The following is a 21440-nucleotide window of genomic DNA, read 5'->3' as shown; positions in this document are numbered from 1 at the left end:
TCTGCACATTAAGCCCTCTGGTTTCGAAAAAAAAATAATAAAAAACATTCATCTCTGGTTTTTGAATAAAATAATAAAAGCCGACTCCTGCGACGTTATAACGCAGACGAGCTTTTTATCAGAAGACGAGATGGCCGAGAAAAGTGAGATGAAAAAAGTGTATTACGACCCGCATCACCCAGGTAGTTTCGGAGGAGTAAATAGACTCCGACGTGCTTTAGAAGATGAAACTGGTAAAAAAGTTGATATCCGCAAGGTGCAGAATTTTTTATCCGAGCAGGACGCCTATACTCTGCACAAGCCGGCGCGAGTAAGATTTAAGAGAAATAGAGTGTTTGTGACCAAACCCCTGAAGCAGCTTCAGGCCGACCTGTGCGACATGAGACACCTGTCTGAATACAACGACGGATTCAATTATTTATTAACCGTCATAGACGTATTTTCAAAAAAGGCTTACGCCCGCCCCCTGAAAAGGAAGACGGGTTCGGAAGTGACTGAAGCTTTCGAATCTGTGTTGAGAGAGAGTGAAATACCGGAAAATTTACAGACCGATGCGGGAAAAGAGTTTTTCAACAAGAGTTTTCAAGCTCTGATGAAAAATCACAGCATCTCCCATTTTGCTACCGCCAGCGACCTAAAGGCCTCGGTGGTGGAGAGATTTAACCGCACCCTGAAAACGAGGATGTGGAGATATTTCACCGCGCACAATACCAGACGCTATCTGGAGGTGTTGCCCGACCTGTTAGAAGGATATAACCGCAGTTATCACAGCAGCATTAAAATGGCACCTGCCGAGGTGCGCCCCGAGAACGCGGATCAGGTGTTTCGCAACTTGTATGGAAAGACACCCGCCCGTCCTAAAATAAAGTTGAAATTTAAGAGGGCTGATCTGGTGAGGATATCCAAATTGAGAGGAGTATTTGATAAAAAATACGAACAGAGTTTCACGGACGAAATCTTTACTGTGATCCGGGTCCTTCACCGATCGCCACCCGTGTATAAGCTACAAGATTATGACGGGGACCCTATTGAAGGGTCGTTTTATGAGCCCGAGCTGCAGAAAGTGAAACTGACCGAGGACAAAGCGTTTCATGTGGAGAAGATTTTAAAGCGGCGCACAGTCAGAGGGGAAAAACAGGTTTTTGTCAAGTGGAAAAACTGGCCGGATAAATTCAACAGCTGGGTGAAAGCCTCGGAAGTGGTAGGCGTATAAAAAAAGAGACCCCTCGCATCATTCGGCTCATTTTTTAAAATTCATCATGGAGTCCGAAGGGTTTTACGTGACCCTGCCTTCCAACGCCAGCAAGGGTTTATTTAAAGATAACGCCAGCGGCTGCTACACGGTGGATCTGGCCAAACCCCTCGAGCTGACCGGAGAATGGAGCGTGGGCTTATGCGAATTCATTTATCCGCGCACATGGTACAATCTACCGCCGGACGCCTCCTACTTGGAGCTGATGCGGACGACGGAGGAAGATCAGCCCCTGGTGATTTTAAAATTCGGCAGGGGAGGTCATTACGGACGCGTTAAAGATCTATTGGATCACCTGGTGCCGGCGATCCAAAAGTACGACCCGTCCTTCGAGGCTTCATTCAACAACATCACCAAACGTCTGGATGTCAAAGGAGTCGGGAGCCATAAAATAAAGGTCTTCCCTCCTCTGGCTTACATGCTGGGATTGAAAACGAACGAGTGGTGGACTCTGTCGAAGCGCTCTACTCCGTATCCGTGCGATATGAACGCGGGCGTATATAACCTGTTTCTCTACACCGACATCGTTCAGTACCAGCCGGTCGGTGACAGTTACTCACCGTTGCTCAGCGTCCTTAACGTGAAAGGCGATTACGGAGACGTGATCAGCATCAGACATAATACGGTCCATTACTTGCGCGTATCTAAAAAATACATTAAAACCATACGCGTAGAAATTAAAACGGACCGCGACAGATTCGTGGATTTTGTTTACGGGAAAACGATAGTCAAGCTGCACTTTAAAGAGAACTTTAATGAGAATGGCGGCGCGTCTCCCGCAGGACCCCCACCGTTTTGTGAGGTATTATGAGGGGCAGGTGGGAGGTTCCCTTCCGGGTTTTTACGGAGCGCCCGTGATGTACGGCAGAGGGATAGGATCCATCTTCTCCAGACTGTTTCGTTTCGTGTCTCCTCTCTTCAAATCCGGGTTCGCCATAGCTAAACCTCACCTGAAAACGGCCGCAACCAATATCGCTACAGACGCTGTGAAAAGAGTGATGGGTAAGCTGACAGAGCCTCGCCAGGAGGGGGCGGGGGGTATGATGGTCCTCTCCCGCAGGAAGAGGAAACGCCCTCCGGGCGAGCGGATTAAAAATAAAAGCGTCGGAGTAAAAAGTAAATCAGTTAAGGCTGGCAGTGGGAAGAGAAGGAAGCCCCAGAGGAGCTCGGACATATTTTAGAAGAAAATAAATAAATAAAAAAATGTCTCTCTTACACAAGAAATCTGCCGAATGCACCCTTGCCGAACTGGATCTATTTTCGGCTCCCATGACCCAGCTATCCATAGAGGATAAAAAATATCAAGAATGTCAGCCCCTCTCTGCTTTGAACGACAACTCACCCATTGAATTTTTCATCCCCGGAGACGGGGAAAAGTATCTCGATCTGAACGACACCATGCTCCATCTGAGAGTGAAAATTACGGAAAAGGACGGGAGCAACATCCCACCCGATGCAGGGGTAGCCCTCATCAATTATCCTCTCAACACAATTTTCAGTCAGTGCGACGTTATTCTGGGGGATCGATTGATTTCGCAGTCCAGCGCCACCCATCCTTACAGGGCCATGATCGAGACGCTGCTCAACTTTTCAGAAGACACTCTAAAGAGTCAATTCAGCGCCGGTCTGTTTTACAAAGACACGGCCGGAGACATGGATTCTATAGTTATAAGCAACGGGCCAAACAAAGGGATAAAACAGAGAGCCGTTTTCACGGCCGAGTCGCGAGAAGTGGACCTGCTGGGTCCCCTCCACGCTGATATTTTCTTCTGCGAGAGGCTCCTGCTGAACTCTGTGGATTTGAGAATTAAATTGATACGCAACAGCGATGCCTTCAGTCTGATGGGAACTCGGGATTCGCAGTTTGCTCTGAAAATAACTTCGGCCTCTCTGTTTGTTAAAAAGGTCACGGTCTCGCCGGCCGTCAGGCTGGGGCACGCCGCGGCCCTGATGAAAGGAAACGCCCTCTATCCTCTTTCGCGCGTTTCTGTGAAAACCTACTCCATCCCTGAAAATTCCAGGATCTGCAACCAAGAGAATCTCTTTCTGGGAGCCATGCCCAAATACGTGGTCCTGGGCATGGTTCATCACGACGCCTTCACCGGGAGGAGGGATCTGTCGCCTTTCAACTTTAGACACAACGATGTGGAGTATCTGGCGTTGTGTCAGGACGGCAGGCAGGTGCCCGCCAAAGCTTTCCAGCCACAGTTTGACCGCGGAAATTCGGTCAGGGAGTTTTATCACATGTTTTCCGCCACGGGGAGACACCTCAAAGATTTACCTCTGAGCATCGACCGCCGGGAATTTAATGAAGGTTACGCCCTGTTTGCCTTGTTCCATTCGTGCTCCCACAGAGTGACCGTGCGGACTCTGTAAACGTTTCTCAGCTCCCGGAGCCTCGCCTCGGCTGAGGCGTGCAGGTCCCCGTAAGGAGCGCGGGTCAAAGGGCAGATTTCCTCAGGCCTGTAGCATTTTGGACAGCCGTGATAAAAGCATCCCAGAAATTCCCACACCCACTTTTCCCCGTTAATCAGCGCGTATCCGTCGACAAAGTACGGGCCTATTTTTTTCTCCCCACCGGTTGTGAGAGCGTGTTGAACGGGAATTTTCTGAGAGTGAGCTACCCACTCCAGCCACTGAATGGACGCGTGCGAATAGGCTCTGAACCTGCGCCCGTAGTTGTCGGGCGAGGGAATGGCCAGACTGTTTTCGGGTAGGAAATTGGTGAGAAACACTTTCATGCAGGCTGAAGCTATAGTGACGCAGCTGAAAGGGTCTACTTTAGTTTCGCCTATAAAACCGTCTCTGAACTTTACGCACGCCTCTCTCAGGATATTAACGTCGTTTCGGCAGTAATACAGGGACTCTTTTTCAAAGTTAAACACTCCCCGGGAGGCCTCGCAGTGCCAACGCAAAAACTCTGCCCGTTCGGGGAGTGACATGCGCTCCACCCCGTAATCTGAAGGAGGAGGGTACGGACCCGAGTATTTTAAACGGTCCCGCGAGCTGAATTTGTGAGGAAAAAATCCCTTGGATTTGTCCTCGAAGCCTAAAGCTTTGGGCATAGCGCTGAGACGCATGGTGAGAAAAGAAAGCGAGTCTATGAATTTGAGAAGGAAATCGGATTCTGTGAAACATATAATTTTACTGCCTTGCATGATGAGAGAGGGCGTCATCCCACCCCCCACCAGGTGACTTAGAATTAAATAGCTGTCAAACCCTTTCGCGTTGTGCGCAACGAACGTGGTCTCTCTATATCTTTTCCTTCTGTATCTTTGGAGAAACTTTTCAACACAGTCTACACCGTAAGCGTGCCACTCTTCTCCTTCTAGAGATTTTGTGCACACTAGGTAAGGGACGTGCGTCCCCTCCCTGTCTGGGAAGGTTTCAAAGTCATAAAAGATTATGGAAGCGTTATCAGAGTTTTCATGTTTCAAAGGTTGGATGTAACACAGGTGTTGATCGTTGTCGGGAGGAAGCTCCGCGCGACAGATTTTACATCTGGCGGCTGTGCACCTGTGCTTTCCGCGACGGGAGAGGAACTTGCAGTCCGGACATTTATACAATTGTTGACAAACGCTGAGGCCTGAACCGGAGTGAATTCTAGGTTGTTTGTGCTTTAAATAACACGCGCGTGTGCGACATGATCTGTTACAATCCGTACAGATTACAGAGTCCAGAAAGTGAGAGGGGCATGCGGGGTCAAAACAGAGGTTGCAGCGGTTTTGACAAAAGTGTTCCTCTCTTTTATAATACCCGCGGTGACATTCCTCGCAAATGTACTGGATTCCTAAAAATGTTTTTAGATTTTTTATCCCGTAATAGTGATGGTGGAATAAGAATAAGTACAGCGGGTGAGGCGTGTTCGGGTAGTCTGTTTCGATTAATGAAAGAGTTCTGTCCTCGGGCGGGCGGTAAAACACGACGATTTTACGTTTTAGTATTTGTTCGAATTTACCTATGTCGGTGAGAGTTACCTGAGTGCGATCGCTCAACCCCGCTAAACGCTGCAGCTCTCTGCCGCGTTCCAGGGCCTGTTTATCTGTGAAATGAGGTTGAGTGTGGTGAATCAGGTTGATGGCAAAACACAGATTATCGTTTTTGTTTTTTACCACGTACAGACAGCGACGCTTTTTGACTAGAATTTCATCATCTAACATTTTGTGAATCTTTTTACGCGGGTCATTACTGCCACCGCCTCTAGGATTTCTAATTACTTGCACAACAATTTCTAGGGGAGAGCCTGCGACGATCGCTCCGTTTGATTGTATCAGCCTGGCTAGCAGGTCCTCAAAAACCGGTACAATGTTTTCAGCGCTTTCGTCGTCGACGTTAAAAACAGAGTGATTTCGCGCGTGCTCGCTGATGATCTCCAGTTGAACCCGGTCGTTACGACTAACTTCCGGTCTGACCCTATCCGCTAGATCTACAAAATTATCCCTGACGTCGAGGTAAAATTGAGCAAGGTCGCTCGCTTCATCCGGAGAGGGAATGTTAAATACTCGCCTTATTTCGAAATTATTAAAATGTTCGCGGCGAGTCACCGCATCGTTCTGTACCCGAGATCCTCCTCCTTGTTGATGCTCCGCAGGCCGGTCCTCCTCCTCCTCCTCCCTGGGCTGCTGATGATGATGCTGCTCCACCTGCACCTGCTGCTGCACCTGCTCCTCCCCCTGCTGCTGGTCGTAGAGCTGAAGAGCATTTTCTATCGGCTGCAGAGGGTCAAAGTTCAGTAGACCGGCAAGCCGTTCGTTTTCAATGTTTTGAAGGAGGACCTGCAATGCGTTTTCTAAAGGTTGTAGTGGATCGTTTGGTGGTGGGGCTATATTGTTTTCTATCGGTGGGGCTAAATGTTCATCGTTTCTGTTTAATTCTGCCACGGCTTCCAACAAAGCCTCAGGGATGCTGTGTTCTTCCGACATGATTTTCTTTATTTCTTAATTCACAGACTTTTACATGCTTTTACTTTACAGGTCCTTGTGTCTGTATATCGATGCATATGTGCGAACTGTTATGGCGTACATGAAAGCGAGGTTTTCAAGGATTCTCTTCTTATGAAGCATCCGTCGAGCTGTAAGAAAAGACGGACAGAATGTATTTTTAAACCTTACATTTTTTATTTTTATTTTTATAGAGCAGAGAAGTTTAATAGGATCGATTCATCCCCCTGTCAATTACCTCTCAGTCTCCTGAGAGGAGCTCTCAGTCTCCTGAGAGGAGGAGCTCTGGACGGTTCCTCCTCCTCCTCAGCCTGATTTTCTTCCGCCTGATTTTCTGTATCGGACTCTGTCGGGGAAATAAAACAGAAGAGATTTAAGAAAACAATCTCCTCCTTCCTAATTTTTTTGAGAATGAAAAAACGTTTTATTTACCTCGCTCCTCCGCCCGATTGTCTGTAGCGGGGGATTGGTTAGGTATATCCGCAATCTCGGCTGCCGAGAAATAAAACAGAAGAGATTTAAGAAAACAATCTCCTCCTTCCTATTTTTCGAGAATGAAAAAACTTTTTATTTACCTCGCTCCTCCGCGCGATTGTCTGTAGCGGCGGGGGCTTGTATAGGTATATCCGCAATCTCGGCTGCCGAGAAATAAAACAAAAAGAGAAAGATTTAATAAATAAAAACTTTCTAGCACGCTTTATACCACTCCAAGTCGGGAGGGGCGGTATAGCACACTCGGATTACTCCGTCACATCCTGATATTTATCGAAATGACGGATATTGCATCATATTGTTTACCTTTTGGTTTAAAAGGTATTTTCCTGCAGTTCTCCCGGTATGCGTTGACGAAAATAACGTCGTCGTCTTCTTCTTCTTTTCGCTGCGGCGGGGTCTGTATATTCTCGATTACCTCTGTCGAGAAATAAAGCAAAACTTTTTTAAAAATCTGCTCCGGGTCGGGAGGGGCGGTATAGCACACTCGGATTACTCCGTCACATCCTGTTATTCAACAAAATGGCGGATAATGCATCATATTGTTTACCTTCGATTTTAAAACTTTTTTCTCCGCGGTTCTCCCGGTATGCGGAGACGAAAATAGCGCCGTCTTCTCGTTCTTCTCTTCGACGCGGCGGCAGCGGAGGTTCTGCGGGGGATATGGCTTCTAATTCGCCGCGGAAAACGGCCGGATTTTCGCTGTTACTCACTGCATTATCGATTGTTTCTGTAAGTATCAGAGCATGGTTAAATCAAGTCTATCTAAACTTATTTAAAAAATGGTATATACTTATTTAAGCGTACCGTAGTCCACTTGCGTGAAATCATTGATGTAGAAATCTAAAAGAAAGTAATCAAATTATTGACATCTCTGTTGATATATAATTTAAAGTCGTAAAGAAAAAAACTTACCGGGGTGAGGTATGAACAGTTCTGGCGAGATGGCCCTGGCGCTCTGATCGGCGGTGTTGTTTGAACGGAATGCTGACATAATATTCACGGAACTGTGTCACAGTAGGGGCTGAGTAGATAGCGACTCCCCTCCCGTTTCTTCTCTCATTTTATCCTAGTCTAGCGAAGCATCTGTTTTTCGCATCTTTCTCTTGACAATACCGATAGTTAGAGAGGGTTGTTTTTTTTTTGATTGCCTTCTTGCGAACGCCGTCTGTTTTCCACATTCTGCAACGGTAAAATATGACTTTGAGACGGGTATTTGTTTTACCAAATGGACAATTGCTGTCTGACCTTGTTCTTGCTGTTGACAAAACTCGCCTCATGGTTGACTCTTTCCCACAGAGGGGGGTGCTTTAATAAACTTATTCGAATATGAGCTTTTTTCTCCACTAAGACTTGTTTTATGGGGAGATGTAAGAAATTATTTACCGGGTTACAAGCAATGATAATATCGGATGTTGACTCCTCAGCGTCATCATTTTCTATCTATTGAGAAAACTTATTGTTAAAGTATTGAAAAAAAAACTCCTCCTTGGCCCGCGGGGTGGGTGTGTGTGTGTGTGTGTGCCTTCTTGCGAACGCCGTCTGTTTTCCGCATTCTGCAACGGTAAAATACGACTTTGAGACGGATATTTGTTTTACCAAATGGACAATTGCTGTTGACAAAACTCGCCTCATGGTTGACTCTTTCCCACAGAGGGGGGTGCTTTAATAAACTTATTCGAATATGAGCTTTTTTCCCCGCTAAGACTTGTTTTATGGGGAGATGTACGAAATTATTTACCGGGTTACAAGCAATGATAATATCGGATGTTGACTCCTCAGCGTCATCATTTTCTATCTATTGAGAAAACTTATTGTTAAAGTATTGAAGAAAAAAAACTCCTCCTTGGCCCGCGGTGTGTGTGTGTGTGTGAAACAAGATCGCCTGTCGCGGCAATTATGGTTTGTTTTTTCAGTCTCTTGTAAAAAGGACTCTCAAAAGGAAAAGTAGTATTCACTAAGGGATAGTTATTCGTTTTTACACATAGGCAGCCTGTAGGTTACAAGCGGATAGAAAGTTCTTCTTTTCATCACAAGCTATGGTGTATCTTAAAGGTTTTTTAACAGCGTCTGTATTATAGGAAAATAAAATACTATTGAAATCTCTACAGGAAGTCACTCTTTATTTCCATTACAAACGCCAGTGCAGCTTAAGAAAGTAAAATTACATCCGCTCTGTCTCTCTATACATCACAGAATCATCTGCTGCATCACCGCTGTGCTTAGGGAACATGACGCAACAGGTCTGAAAATGACTAGACACTTCCGGAGTATTTCCGGTAGGGTCATAAGGTCCGGATCGAGGCCTTCCATAGTAAATATGTTGTATTTGAATATGTCATATTCAAAGCCTTCTTCTTTGGGAGAGCAGATCTCATCGGACACAGGAATGCTGCTGGGCTGCAGAAGGAAATCCATCTTGTGTCTGTGCCTTAGAAATTGTGACGGACTCCACCTCTCTGCTTTTTTATTCCCCTCCAACAGATGGCGCGCTTCCGGAGGTTTCCCCCTCCCTCTAAAAACTTTTTTTCCCAACAACAGATGACGCGCTTCCGGAGGTTTCCCCCCTCCCTCTAAAAACTTTTTTTTTTCCCAACAACAGATGACGCGCTTCCGGGGTTCACCCCCCTTCTCAGGATGCGATTCGACACGGTTAGCAACAGATGGCGCGCTTCCGGGGTTCACCCCCCCTTCTCAGGATGCGATTCGTCACGCGGGGGGTTTCCCACCCCCCTTCTCCGGATGCGATTCGTCACGCTCATTACACGCTTCCGGGGGGGAGGGGTGGGAGGTCAAAAGGTCGTGATTAGGGCCATCAATCACAACCACAGCTGCAAGGACAACAACCACAGCTGCTCCAACAACAACCACAACTGCACCGACAACAACCACATCTGCTCGAACAACTACAGCTGCTCCAACAACAACCACAGTTGCAGCGACAACAACCACATCTGCAGTGACAACAACCACAGCTGTTCCAACAACCACAGCTGTTCCAACAACAATCACAACTGCAGTGACAACAACCACAGCTGTTCCAACAACAATCACAACTGCAGTGACAACAACCACAGCTGTTCCAACAACAACCACAACTGCAGCGACAACAACCACAGCTGCTCCAACAACAATCACAACTGCAGCGGCAACAACTACAGCTGCTCCAACAACAATCACAACTGCAGCGACAACAACCACAGCTGCTCCAACAACAATCACAACTGCAGCAACAACAACCACAGCTGCTCCAACAACAATCACAACTGCAGCAACAACAACTACAGCTGCTCCAACAACAATCACAACTGCAGCGACAACAACCACAGCTGCTCCAACAACAATCACAACTGCAGCAACAACAACCACAGCTGCTCCAACAACAATCACAACTGCAGCGACAACAACTACAGCTGTTCCGACAATAACCACAACTGCCGCGACAACAACTGCAGCTGCTTCAACAACAACCACAACCGCAGCAACAACAACAACAACACCAGCAACAACAACCACAACTGTTCCAACAACAACCAAAACTGCCGCGACAACAACTACAGCTGCTTCAACAACCATAACTGCAGCGACAGCAACAACCACCTCCTCTGCTATTCTCAACAACATCAGCTTCCTTACAGTAGTTCTGGCTCTGTCGTCACATGTACTCAGATCATGTTTTTAACATTTCTTAAGTTCACATCCTCCAAATGAAGCAACAAACTGAAGTACCTGTGACCATTTGAAATGTTTAAGTAACCAAATGTTTAATCATATATTTATTCTTATTTATTATGGTTTTATTTATTTATTTATATCTATCAGAGAGAAGTTGTTAAATGTTTTCCTGATGTTTGTGTGTTCCAAACTTGTGTGATCAGAGGACTGATATTAAAAATATAGTGATGTCTACAATCTCAACACTGAGCTTATCATAAATAAAGTCTTTTTGCACTGATTAATAAGTGTCTCCTGACTTTTTAAAGATGAGAATAATTTCTCATAATAATCATTTCTCTACAATAGTCAGTGTTAATACTGAGTTATATTCAGCTTTGTTTATATTTCTGCAAATCACAATAGTTATTTCATCATGTTTCCTGTTGTAAATTAAAGACCCTGCAGTATTTGGAAGATGAGATGAGACGAGATGAGATGCCTTTATTAGTCCCACGAGTGGGAAATTTCAACCTTGAAGCAGAGTCGATTATGAGCTCCCGAAGCTCCTTCTGTGGGGCGAATGCCGCTGGATCCATAACCTGGCGGGTCAATACTGTCACGGCAAATGGGATGAGCCGTGTGGAGAAAAATAAAGGAGGATCCAATTGTAGGCACTCGTGGAGGTGCGAAGGACGTTTATTGTAAAAAATAAAACACAAGTGGAAAACGGCAAACGGAACTAAAGATAATCTGAACTGGGAAAACTAAACTACTAGACATGAACACGAACATGGAGGAGGTTGAGCAGAGGCATATGACGGTAGACAGCAGGGAGAACACGTGGATGAAACACGGTAGATTCACAGACAGACCAGCGACTACAACATAAGAAGACATGACTTAAATACACACAGAAGAACACAAGGAGATTACACACAGGTGGGGAACACAGCTGGAAGTAATTGACGAGATGAGACAAGGGAGGCAAAACTGAATACACTCACATAAAACACGGACCTTCACAATAAAACAGGAAACAGGAAATAACAACACAAAGACGCAGACTAGACACTGAACTAAACATGCAGAAAAATGAGGGCATCGAAACTGAACCTAAGAACTGACCCCTCAACCAGAATGACCTGAAACATAGAATTGTAATAATAATCAACAAAGCACAACAAGAGAATCAGAAAATAATCCATAATACAAAATCAAACCAAAACATCTCAAAATACTGTGTCAAAACTGACCCAGAACCATGACAATTAGTATCCACTCCAGCATCCATTCAGTCTTTATATATGGATTTAATAACGGCTGTTCTAGTGTGTGAGGTGTGTTCACAATGTCACACAGACAATACAAGGCTCAACATGACGACCTGTCCTGAAGATTAAAGTCACGTAAGATAGAGTTCATTTGAAAAGTAAAATAAATTAAAGCTGCCAGCAGTGATGATGGGGAACTTGCACATCAGCGCACGTTGAAGTGTGCTGCAGTTGAAGTAGGCTGGTGGTCACTTCCTGTCCCGGGAAGACATCGTCTGATATGTCATGTAGTTGTGTGTCCTTTGAAATCCACAACAGAAATCTCACGTACATCGCCTGTTGCTTATTTAATGCTACCAGCAAAGAATCAAGACTTTTCATGAAAACTGAAAAGCTCTGAGCATTAACATCAAGAAGTCACCAAAGATCATGCTACTCCAATTCAGTCTCTAGCAGTTCATTAGAATACAAGGTTTGACTATAGTGAAAACACCACCAAAATTACACTTGACCCAAACATTGACTTGTTGTTGGGTTTACGGCAGCGAGGTCAAACTCATTTTACATCTCCAAACACACTCACCTCATTTTGAGTCTATGTGGGCCAGACCAGTGAAACTCTCCTTTCTGTTAGTGCACAGAAGTTTGACAACACATTTTATCCCTGAGATATCTTAAATAACAAATGAAACAACAACCAGCAGCGAGCAGCAGGGACAATATCCCCGCCTATCCTGGGTAACGCACCTGCCCCCAAGATCCTACGTGTATGTTGCTATGTCAAGAGATGTAATGGCTATAGCGTAATTAAAAAGGAGCAACAAATGGCCGCACAGCACAGCCAGCTAAGATAAAATCAGATAGAAGAGATAGATCTTTATTGTCACTGTTACAACAACAATGAAAGGCAGTTTGGCATCTCTCCATTAGCAGTATGTAGATTCTTTACATTAAAATTACTTTAGAATAAAAGATAAAAGACACACAGCTATATACATTTGTATACAAGTTATATATGCTGTAAGGTGCCATATAAAGGCAACCCCCCCCCCCCCCCCAAGACCCTGCCTGTGTGAATAATGTGTTGTCACAGGAAGCCTCGAGAGGAGAAGGCATGGGATGGCCAGGAGGTAGAGGACTACCCTCAGAAAGAGAGCGCTAGTAAGCTCCCCTATTTCCTAAATCCTACCACAGGGAGAGTGGAGCACTCCCTGGCTACCTGTTGGACTTCCCAAGACTACACACAGATCCCAGGCTGGTGTAAGTTTGAGATAAGTCACTGCAAACATCCACCCAAACTGTATCAACTGCACCCCATCCTCCCTCACCCCCTTGTGGCCCAACGGGCACTCAGGAGCCCCAGAGACAGACCGGATGTGGGTCAAGACGTGTTATTATTTGTGTTGTAGATGCCTCAGTTGAAGATCTAGGGACTTTTTCCAGTTCACAATGTACATACGTGTGTGTTGTGATATTAGTTTTGTTGTGTTGTTGCCTAACAGAATCTCCATTTTCCTACATCATGTTGTATCACAACATAGAAATGCATCATCACAGAACTGAAGGTCACACAGGACAGGTTTTCGTGTGACGTGTTGTCTCCTGTTTGACGGATATGTGGCATTCCTCAGTGAAGGCTCAACCATCTCAAGTACATTCTGGGAAATGCTTTAAGCTGTTTTTGGACCTCAGTACAGAAACAATGAATGTTAATTCTCAACATCTGTTAACGCACAGGAGACTAAACTATGAGATGTGGCTGCAAGTTTATGCAACTAGAAGCAGCTTCAATAACCACACCTTTTATGACTGATTGTGCGACAGAGAAAGGCCGGGATCAAACCTGCTCAGCTATATTTTATAAACTGCTGTGTGTGCTGCTGTTCATATGCATATCTCCAAAGAACTAAAAGAAAATCCATGTGTTGGAATAACTTCAGAATAAATTAATGAACAAATCTGCATCAGTTAATTTCCAGAGTTGCACCAGATCAGCAAGATTCATAAAACAAGTTCAACAAAGCAGAAATATGTTGTGTATATATATATATATATATATAAATCCCTGACCTGTGTTACAGTATAAGACACTTACTGGGCATCTGTGGTACTATTATTTTAACTGTGTTGATAATATGTGGTTTATTGCAGCTGCACTTTTTTTACTCTTTATCATGCTGCTGTTACAGAAAAAAATAAACCCTCGTGCGATCAATGAAGGATGTGTATATCTAAAGTCTTTACAAATAAACTATTTACATAAAGTGACTGATTCACACTGGTGTTGTTTTAGGCTCAAAGAAATAAAAGTTTACACCTTTAAAGACTGTAAGCATCCTTTACTCTCACTTTTTGATACCTGTGTATATTTGAAGATTTGAAGGTGCAAAAGATGAACCCAGTCAGGTCTGAAAAGTGAACATAATGCTGAAATGCATTAAACCTGCATTTTTAATCATGGCCAGCGGTACTCGGTGGCTATATTCAATTTATTACAGCACAAGTGTGTAAGTGTCTTTTAGTCGGGTCTCACCTTGTGTCTCTGATAACTGAGGAATGACTTCCTGCATTAAGTGTTGCAAGAAGAAAATGAAAGCAAGCTCCCAACTCGCAAGAATGCCTTTAAAACTGACTTCTTATTTCCATTGATGAAAACTTCTTCATTTCAAGTAAATGAACCAGTAATATTTAGAATGTGTGTAAAAGAAAAGACAAAAAAGAGAGAAATCAGAGTTATTTTGATGTGGACGCTGACTGCCCACCGAGCACCACCAACCTGTAAATGTTGATTCTCCGTCTAAATCTAGTCAGCCAGTTGTGAGATTTAGTTAATCCAAAACTAATCACCGAATATTTGTTTTCTTCTGTCAGATTTTATTATCCAAAATGGTCATCTTTTATGGACCACATAGAGTCCTAATGTAGCCATAAAGATACAATCACATAAATGTAGTCATAGTCACACAGAGAAAATGTCGAAGCTCACGTCAAAACATGTCACAAATATGTGTGTGTGTGTCTGTGTGTGTGTAAGTGCTAAAATTAAAGTGATGACTGTTTCAGGAGGACAATAGGAGAGAGATGCAGGTAAATAAAAGTTTAGTGCACACACCTTAAACCATGACGATAACTACCATTACTCCACCTGCACATATTTGTCCTCAGGTTCATGTTGGCTGATTATAAAAAGAGGAGATGAAGTCAGAGAACATCACTTTCTTTCACTGCAGTGGACGACTTACAAGCAAAGAAATACTATGTAAGTAACCCTAATATTAAATATATATCTGACATCTACATGTGAATTTAAGATGAATTGATAGATTTATTTCTGGAAATGATCTTTTGGCAACATATGGTGTAATTTAGGCAGCAATTTGTTGTGTTGGGTTGTGTTTATCTTAAAGTTCTGAAGTTTTTTTATGCTTCTGTTTTTGTTTTGTTTTTTGCTATTACCCTTGATAAATAATATATGACACATTCACACACATACACAGGTAGGTAGGTAGGTAGGTAGGTAGGTAGGTAGGTAGGTAGGTAGATAGATAGATAGATAGATAGATAGATAGATAGATAGATAGATAGATAGATAGATTTAATGGGTGAGTGATTATATGTCAATATTGGAGTTGATTAACACTATAAACATGAAGTGGTGACTTTTGCTCTGATTTACAGTCAGGAACAATGAGGTCATGATAGTCAGAGCCTTTCCTTCATGATTTCTTAATTTCTTCTTGTTGCTTTTGCTTCAAACTACATGTGTACAAGCACCTCGTTGAGAGATGTGGACTATCACAAAGACAGTACTATAGAAAAAAGAATCTATATTTTAAATTATGTAATTGAATAGGAACTTTTTTATATTATGGGTTTTAGATCTCAAACTTCTTTTCAAGATAACTTTAGAAAGCTTAATTAAGGCAATTGTAGGAATAATGCTTTCTTTAAATCATAATAACCCCAGTGAATTTTTATTTTCAGAGACAGGAGCAGAAAATCAGCATCACCATGATCGCCAAGATGTTTGTCATCGTTCTTGTTGTTGGTAGGAAAAAAAATAATTTGTCAGAGAATTTCCTATTCATAAAGATGTGGTTAATGTGATGAAATATGAAAATGACGTAAGATTCTCTACACAGCCTGCTGCAACGCAACGAAAAAAACCACATCTGCAGCGACAACAACCACAGCTGTTCCAACAACAACTACAGCTGTTCCAACAACAACCACAGCTACAGGGACAACAACCACAGCTGCTCCAACAACAACCACAGCTGCTCCAACAACAACCACAGTTGCTCCAACAACAACCACAGTTGCAGCGACAACAACTACAACTGCTCCAACAACAACCACAGTTGCTCCAACAACAACCACAGTTGCAGCGACAACAACCACAGCTGCTCCAACAACAACCACAACTGCAGCGACAACAACTACAGCTGCTCCAACAACAACCACAGTTGCAGCGACAACAACTACAACTGCTCCAACAACAACTACAGCTGCTCCAACAACAACCACAGCTCCTCCAACAACAACCACAGCTGCTCCAACAACAACCACAGTTGCTCCAACAACAACCACAGTTGCAGCGACAACAACTACAACTGCTCCAACAACAACCACAACTGCAGCGACAACAACTACAGCTGCTCCAACAACAACTACAGTTGCAGCGACAACAACCACAGCTGCTCCAACAACAACCACAACTGCAGCGACAACAACTACAGCTGCTCCAACAACAACCACAGCTCCTCCAACAACAACCACAGCTGCTCCAACAACAACCACAGTTGCAGCGACAACAACCACAGCTGCTCCAACAACAACCACAACTGCAGCGACAACAACTACAGCTGCTCCAACAACAACCACAGTTGCTCCAACAACAACCACAGTTGCAGCGACAACAACTACAACTGCTCCAACAACAACTACAGCTGCTCCAACAACAACCACAGCTCCTCCAACAACAACCACAGCTGCTCCAACAACAACCACAGTTGCTCCAACAACAACCACAGTTGCAGCGACAACAACTACAACTGCTCCAACAACAACTACAGCTGCTCCAACAACAACCACAGCTCCTCCAACAACAACCACAGCTGCTCCAACAACAACCACAGTTGCTCCAACAACATCCACAGATGCAGCGACAACAACTACAACTGCTCCAACAACAACCACAGCTTCTCCAACAACAACCACAGTTGCAGCGACAACAACCACAGCTGCTCCAACAACAACCACAACTGCAGCGACAACAACTACAGCTGCTCCAACAACAACCACAGTTGCTCCAACAACAACCACAGCTGCTCCAACAACAACCACAGTTGCAGCGACAACAACTACAACTGCTCCAACAACAAATACAGCTCCTCCAACAACAACCACAGCTGCTCCAACAACAACCACAGTTGCAGCGACAACAACTACAACTGCTCCAACAACAACCACAGCTGCTCCAACAACAACCACAGTTGCTCCAACAACAACTACAACTGCTCCAACAACAACTACAGCTGCTCCAACAACAACCACAGCTCCTCCAACAACAACCACAGCTGCCGCGACAACAACTACAACTGCTCCAACAACAACTACAGCTGCTCCAACAACAACCACAGCTCCTCCAACAACAACCACAGCTGCTCCAACAACAACCACAGTTGCAGCGACAACAACCACAGTTGCAGCGACAACAACCACAGCTGCTCCAACAACAACCACAACTGCAGCGACAACAACTACAGCTGCTCCAACAACAACCACAGTTGCTCCAACAACAACCACAGTTGCAGCGATAACAACTACAGCTGCTCCAACAACAACCACAGTTGCAGCGACAACAACTACAAATGCTCCAACAACAACTACAGCTGCTCCAACAACAACCACAGCTCCTCCAACAACAACCACAGCTGCTCCAACAACAACCACAGTTGCTCCAACAACAACCACAGTTGCAGCGACAACAACTACAACTGTTCCAACAACAACCACAGCTTCTCCAACAACAACCACAGTTGCAGCGACAACAACTACAACTGCTCCAACAACAACCACAGCTTCTCCAACAACAACCACAGTTGCAGCGACAACAACCACAGCTGCTCCAACAACAACCACAACTGCAGCGACAAGAACTACAGCTGCTCCAACAACAACCACAGTTGCAGCGACAACAACCACAGCTGCTCCAACAACAACCACAACTGCAGCGACAACAACTACAGCTGCTCCAACAACAACCACAGTTGCTCCAACAACAACCACAGTTGCAGCGACAACAACTACAACTGCTCCAACAACAACCACAGTTGCTCCAACAACAACCACAGTTGCAGCGACAACAACTACAACTGCTCCAACAACAACTACAGCTGCTCCAACAACAACCACAGCTCCTCCAACAACAACCACAGCTGCTCCAACAACAACCACAGTTGCTCCAACAACAACCACAGTTGCAGCGACAACAACTACAACTGCTCCAACAACAACCACAGCTTCTCCAACAACAACCACAGTTGCAGCGACAACAACCACAGCTGCTCCAACAACAACCACAGCTGCTCCAACAACAACCACAGTTGCTCCAACAACAACCACAGTTGCAGCGACAACAACTACAACTGCTCCAACAACAACCACAGCTTCACCAACAACAACCACAGTTGCAGCGACAACAACCACAGCTGCTCCAACAACAACCACAGTTGCTCCAACAACAACCACAGTTGCAGCGACAACAACTACAACTGCTCCAACAACAACCACAGCTTCACCAACAACAACCACAGTTGCAGCGACAACAACTACAACTGCTCCAACAACAACTACAGCTGCTCCAACAACAACCACAGCTGCTCCAACAACAACCACAGTTGCAGCGACAACAACCACAGTTGCAGCGACAACAACTACAACTGCTCCAACAACAACCACAGTTGCTCCAACAACAACCACAGTTGCTCCAACAACAACTACAACTGCTCCAACAACAACTACAGCTGCTCCAACAACAACCACAGCTCCTCCAACAACAACCACAGCTGCCGCGACAACAACTACAACTGCTCCAACAACAACTACAGCTGCTCCAACAACAACCACAGCTCCTCCAACAACAACCACAGCTGCTCCAACAACAACCACAGTTGCAGCGACAACAACTACAACTGCTCCAACAACAACTACAGCTGCTCCAACAACAACCACAGCTCCTCCAACAACAACCACAGCTGCTCCAACAACAACCACAGTTGCTCCAACAACAACCACAGTTGCAGCGACAACAACTACAACTGCTCCAACAACAACCACAGCTTCTCCAACAACAACCACAGTTGCAGCGACAACAACCACAGCTGCTCCAACAACAACCACAACTGCAGCGACAACAACTACAGCTGCTCCAACAACAACCACAGTTGCAGCGACAACAACCACAGCTGCTCCAACAACAACCACAACTGCAGCGACAACAACTACAGCTGCTCCAACAACAACCACAGTTGCAGCGACAACAACTACAACTGCTCCAACAACAACCACAGCTCCTCCAACAACAACCACAGCTGCTCCAACAACAACCACAGTTGCAGCGACAACAACCACAGCTGCTCCAACAACAACCACAACTGCAGCGACAACAAACACAGTTGCTCCAACAACAACCACAGTTGCAGCGACAACAACTACAACTGCTCCAACAACAACCACAGTTGCTCCAACAACAACCACAGTTGCAGCGACAACAACTACAACTGCTCCAACAACAACTACAGCTGCTCCAACAACAACCACAGTTGCAGCGACAACAACCACAGCTGCTCCAACAACAACCACAACTGCAGCGACAACAACTACAGCTGCTCCAACAACAACCACAGTTGCAGCGACAACAACTACAACTGCTCCAACAACAACTACAGCTGCTCCAACAACAACCACAGCTCCTCCAACAACAACCACAGTTGCAGCGACAACAACCACAGTTGCAGCGACAACAACTACAACTGCTCCAACAACAACCACAGTTGCTCCAACAACAACCACAACTGCAGCGACAACAACTACAATTGCTCCAACAACAACTACAGCTGCTCAAACAACAACCACAGTTGCAGCGACAACAACTACAACTGCTCCAACAACAACTACAGCTGCTCCAACAACAACCACAGCTCCTCCAACAACAACCACAGCTGCTCCAACAACAACCACAGTTGCAGCGACAACAACCACAGTTGCAGCGACAACAACTACAACTGCTCCAACAACAACGACAGTTGCTCCAACAACAACCACAGTTGCTCCAACAACAACTACAGCTGCTCCAACAACAACCACAGCTCCTCCAACAACAACCACAGCTGCTCCAACAACAACCACAGTTGCAGCGACAACAACCACAGCTGCTCCAACAACAACCACAACTGCAGCGACAACAACTACAGCTGCTCCAACAACAACCACAGTTGCAGCGACAACAACTACAACTGCTCCAACAACAACTACAGCTGCTCCAACAACAACCACAGCTCCTCCAACAACAACCACAGCTGCTCCAACAACAACCACAGTTGCAGCGACAACAACCACAGCTGCTCCAACAACAACCACAACTGCAGCGACAACAACTACAGCTGCTCCAACAACAACCACAGTTGCTCCAACAACAACCACAGTTGCAGCGACAACAACTACAACTGCTCCAACAACAACCACAGCTCCTCCAACAACAACCACAGCTGCTCCAACAACAACCACAGTTGCAGCGACAACAACCACAGCTGCTCCAACAACAACTACAACTGCTCCAACAACAACCACAGTTGCAGCGACAACAACTACAACTGCCCCAACAACAACTACAGCTGCTCCAACAACAACCACAGGTCCTCCAACAACAACTACAACTGCTCCAACAACAACCACAGCTTCTCCAACAACAACCACAGTTGCAGCGACAACAACCACAGCTGCTCCAACAACAACCACAACTGCAGCGACAAGAACTACAGCTGCTCCAACAACAACCACAGTTGCAGCGACAACAACCACAGCTGCTCCAACAACAACCACAACTGCAGCGACAACAACTACAGCTGCTCCAACAACAACCACAGTTGCTCCAACAACAACCACAGTTGCAGCGACAACAACTACAACTGCTCCAACAACAACCACAGTTGCTCCAACAACAACCACAGTTGCAGCGACAACAACTACAACTGCTCCAACAACAACTACAGCTGCTCCAACAACAACCACAGCTCCTCCAACAACAACCACAGCTGCTCCAACAACAACCACAGTTGCTCCAACAACAACCACAGTTGCAGCGACAACAACTACAACTGCTCCAACAACAACCACAGCTTCTCCAACAACAACCACAGTTGCAGCGACAACAACCACAGCTGCTCCAACAACAACCACAGCTGCTCCAACAACAACCACAGTTGCTCCAACAACAACCACAGTTGCAGCGACAACAACTACAACTGCTCCAACAACAACCACAGCTTCACCAACAACAACCACAGTTGCAGCGACAACAACCACAGCTGCTCCAACAACAACCACAGTTGCTCCAACAACAACCACAGTTGCAGCGACAACAACTACAACTGCTCCAACAACAACCACAGCTTCACCAACAACAACCACAGTTGCAGCGACAACAACTACAACTGCTCCAACAACAACTACAGCTGCTCCAACAACAACCACAGCTGCTCCAACAACAACCACAGTTGCAGCGACAACAACCACAGTTGCAGCGACAACAACTACAACTGCTCC

At 45.2% G+C, this 21440-nt stretch overlaps 4 protein-coding genes across 4 annotated transcripts in view; 3 read left to right on the top strand and 1 right to left on the bottom strand.

Moving 5' to 3' along the window:
* Positions 1-2521: 2521 nt before the first annotated feature.
* Positions 2522-3628, top strand: LOC309699100 (uncharacterized protein F54H12.2-like; the record flags this gene model as incomplete). The annotated part of the gene is made up of 1 exon (XM_082521954.1): positions 2522-3628. One exon carries the CDS (start codon positions 2522-2524, stop codon positions 3626-3628), a length of 1107 nt encoding a protein of 368 aa, XP_082378080.1.
* A 2100-nt stretch (positions 3629-5728) lies between these two features.
* On the bottom strand, positions 5729-7678 carry LOC309699099 (uncharacterized protein; the record flags this gene model as incomplete). Its single annotated transcript, XM_082521953.1, has 8 exons — positions 5729-6323; positions 6431-6538; positions 6625-6684; positions 6768-6830; positions 6991-7104; positions 7235-7414; positions 7492-7527; positions 7600-7678. The coding sequence occupies 8 exons, from the start codon at positions 7676-7678 to the stop codon at positions 6220-6222; spliced, it is 744 nt and encodes a 247-aa protein (XP_082378079.1). The 3' UTR covers positions 5729-6219.
* Positions 7679-9347: 1669 nt separating this feature from the next.
* LOC309699098 (uncharacterized protein) lies at positions 9348-10629 on the top strand (the record flags this gene model as incomplete). The annotated part of the gene is made up of 3 exons (XM_082521952.1): positions 9348-9363; positions 9516-9610; positions 9719-10629. 3 exons carry the CDS (start codon positions 9348-9350, stop codon positions 10364-10366), a joined length of 759 nt encoding a protein of 252 aa, XP_082378078.1. The 3' UTR covers positions 10367-10629.
* Positions 10630-12691: 2062 nt separating this feature from the next.
* The window catches only part of LOC309699097 (uncharacterized protein), a gene marked incomplete at its 5' end in the record, with an annotated part of 58994 nt that continues 50245 nt past the window's right edge, over positions 12692-21440 (top strand). Inside the window, 2 exons of the mRNA XM_082521951.1 lie at positions 12692-12773; positions 15597-15660. Of these exons, the coding sequence (XP_082378077.1) occupies positions 12692-12773; positions 15597-15660 (146 nt within the window). The remainder of the gene's footprint in view (positions 12774-15596; positions 15661-21440) is intronic.

This window comes from Aulonocara stuartgranti, assembly GCF_965226115.1.
Source record: "Aulonocara stuartgranti genome assembly, chromosome: 22".
Taxonomy (NCBI): Eukaryota; Metazoa; Chordata; class Actinopteri; order Cichliformes; family Cichlidae; genus Aulonocara; species Aulonocara stuartgranti.
The sequence above is the reverse complement of the archived record's forward strand: the minus strand, read 5'-3'. Positions and strand labels throughout refer to the sequence as shown.